General features: G+C 39.1%; 1 protein-coding gene across 1 annotated transcript in view; it reads right to left on the bottom strand.

Moving 5' to 3' along the window:
- Nucleotides 1-668: 668 nt before the first annotated feature.
- Nucleotides 669-2,100, bottom strand: part of CNTRL (centriolin) — an 83,967-nt gene continuing 82,535 nt past the window's right edge. Inside the window, exons 42-43 of the mRNA XM_069476726.1 lie at nucleotides 1,896-1,974; nucleotides 669-954 (exon numbers count right to left, since the gene is read on the bottom strand). Coding sequence (XP_069332827.1) covers nucleotides 1,924-1,974 — 51 coding nt within the window. The 3' untranslated portion in view covers nucleotides 669-954; nucleotides 1,896-1,923. The remainder of the gene's footprint in view (nucleotides 955-1,895; nucleotides 1,975-2,100) is intronic.

Raw genomic sequence — 2,100 nt, 5'->3', positions numbered from 1 at the left:
CTACTGCACTCACTGTGCTACTCCGTACTGCAGTACCATGGTATAATGCCTGTTGTGGCTCAGAGGCTGTCTAGTGGCCTAGAAAAGAGTTCTTGGGAATATTTTAAAACCTAATATATTACATATTTGCCCCTGAGAGTAATTCTGTGGCCACAGAACTGTGACAGCAGTTGCTATTCTTGTTTTTTTAAAAACTACACATCATGGAGTTCACCAGTTAATTATAGTAGTTCAAAAATTTAAAAGTCTGAACACAATTTGAATTTATCACTGGGTCAAATTCTTCATAGTTTTCCTAATTTTCCACCAACGAATTAATGCTTTTGGCTGAGGAAAAGCATCTGAAGTGAAATAGTTGTATAGTAGATACTTACAAATTATGACATGTATTCATTGATAACATTTCAACCTCCAAGTAAAAGATGGAAAAACCACCTGAAAGATTTTTTTTGGAATTAGGTAAAAATTTTATGGCTTGATGGTTTTACTGTAAATTGATTTGTGAATTGTAAAGTCAGATGACAGACCCAAGTTGATTATATCTTTTATTTTTATATGAAAAATAGATTTTAAGCAGAATTGAAAAATAACTCTTGACACTAAATAAATGAAGAGGAGCTTAAGTACATTTTTTATCATGAGATTTGCCAGTTTATAGATACAAATAATGCAGTTAAAATCAGCATTGGTTTTATAAAAACACAGTCCAAAGATTAAAAAAAATATATATCTTGGCCACCTAGGACCCTGGTTTAAATTGTATACAACTACTCCCCCATGTACAAATGATTTACAAAAACCTTGGCATTAATATTACAAGCAAAATAAACTACAGTAGAGTTTTGGCAAAAAAACCAAGCGGCCTTCCAATTGTGAAGTTAGTGAGGTAGTGGAGAAGGTATTCTCTCATATATTTACACAATACAGTACTCCTCATCTGGCTGAGCCACGTTCCTACAGCAAGACAAAAGTAGGATGAATTAAATTCTTGCAACAATAGAAATAGTCTTTTTTTTTTTTTGGAGATAGAGTCTCTGTTGCCCAGGCTAGAGTGCCGTGGCGTCAGCCTAGTTCACAGCAACTTCAAACTCCTGGGCTCAAGCAATCCTGCCTCAGCCTCCCGAGTAGTTGGGACCACAGGTGTGCGCCACCATACCTGGCTAATGTTTTCTATATATTTTTATTGTCCAGCTAATTTCTTTCTATTTTTAGTAGAGATGGGGTCTAGCTCTTGCTCAGGCTGGTCTCGAACTCCTGAGCTCAAATGATCCACCACCGGCCTCGGCCTCCCAGAGTGCTAGGATTACAGGCGTGAGCCACCACGCCCAGCCTAGAAATAGTCTTAAATAAATTAACAGGGCCGGGCGTGGTGGCTCACGCCTGTAATCCTAGCACTCTGGGAAGCCGAGGTGGGCGGATCATTTGAGCTCAGGAGTTCGAGACCAGCCTGAGCAAGAGCTAGACCCCATCTCTACTAAAAATAGAAAGAAATTATATGGACAACTAAAATATATATATACAAAAAATTAGCCGGGCATGGTAGCGCATGCCTGTAGTCCCAGCTACTCGGGAGGCTGAGGCAGTAGGATCGCTTAAGCCCAGGAGTTTGAGGTTGCTGTGAGCTAGACTGACGCCACAGCACTCACTCTAGCCCGGGCAACAGAGTGAGACTCTGTCTCAAAAAAAAAAAAATAAATAAATAAATAAATAAATTAACAGAATTTAGTGATGGCTTGAGGCTATCAGGTAATTTAAATATCTCTTTGGAAAAATGTTTTATGGTAAACCACTGCACAAAATTATGACAAGTTAGAAGTTTATTTTTCTTAGGACTGCTAGAATTCAAGATCTTCCAGTTGAAAATGCTAGTTAAAAGATCTCTTTGTAACACATACCCTGTGAGCAGGAATCTGGGAAGTGGCATCAGTGTCGGTAACCATCTGGCGGGCTCTGTAGAACCTGTAGGAAGGAGCTCTGAATAGAAGGGAGATAAAATGTTAGGCTCAGAATCCAGCCCCCTAAATCCAATTTAGTTCAGGTTTTTATCCTCCATAGGTCTGGATTACAACCCCAGACTTCTAAATCTCACAATCTCACCCC

The sequence above is a fragment of the Eulemur rufifrons genome, chromosome 7 (assembly GCF_041146395.1).
Source record: "Eulemur rufifrons isolate Redbay chromosome 7, OSU_ERuf_1, whole genome shotgun sequence".
NCBI classification, from domain to species: domain Eukaryota; kingdom Metazoa; phylum Chordata; class Mammalia; order Primates; family Lemuridae; genus Eulemur; species Eulemur rufifrons.
This window is presented reverse-complemented; position numbering and strand designations above follow the sequence as displayed.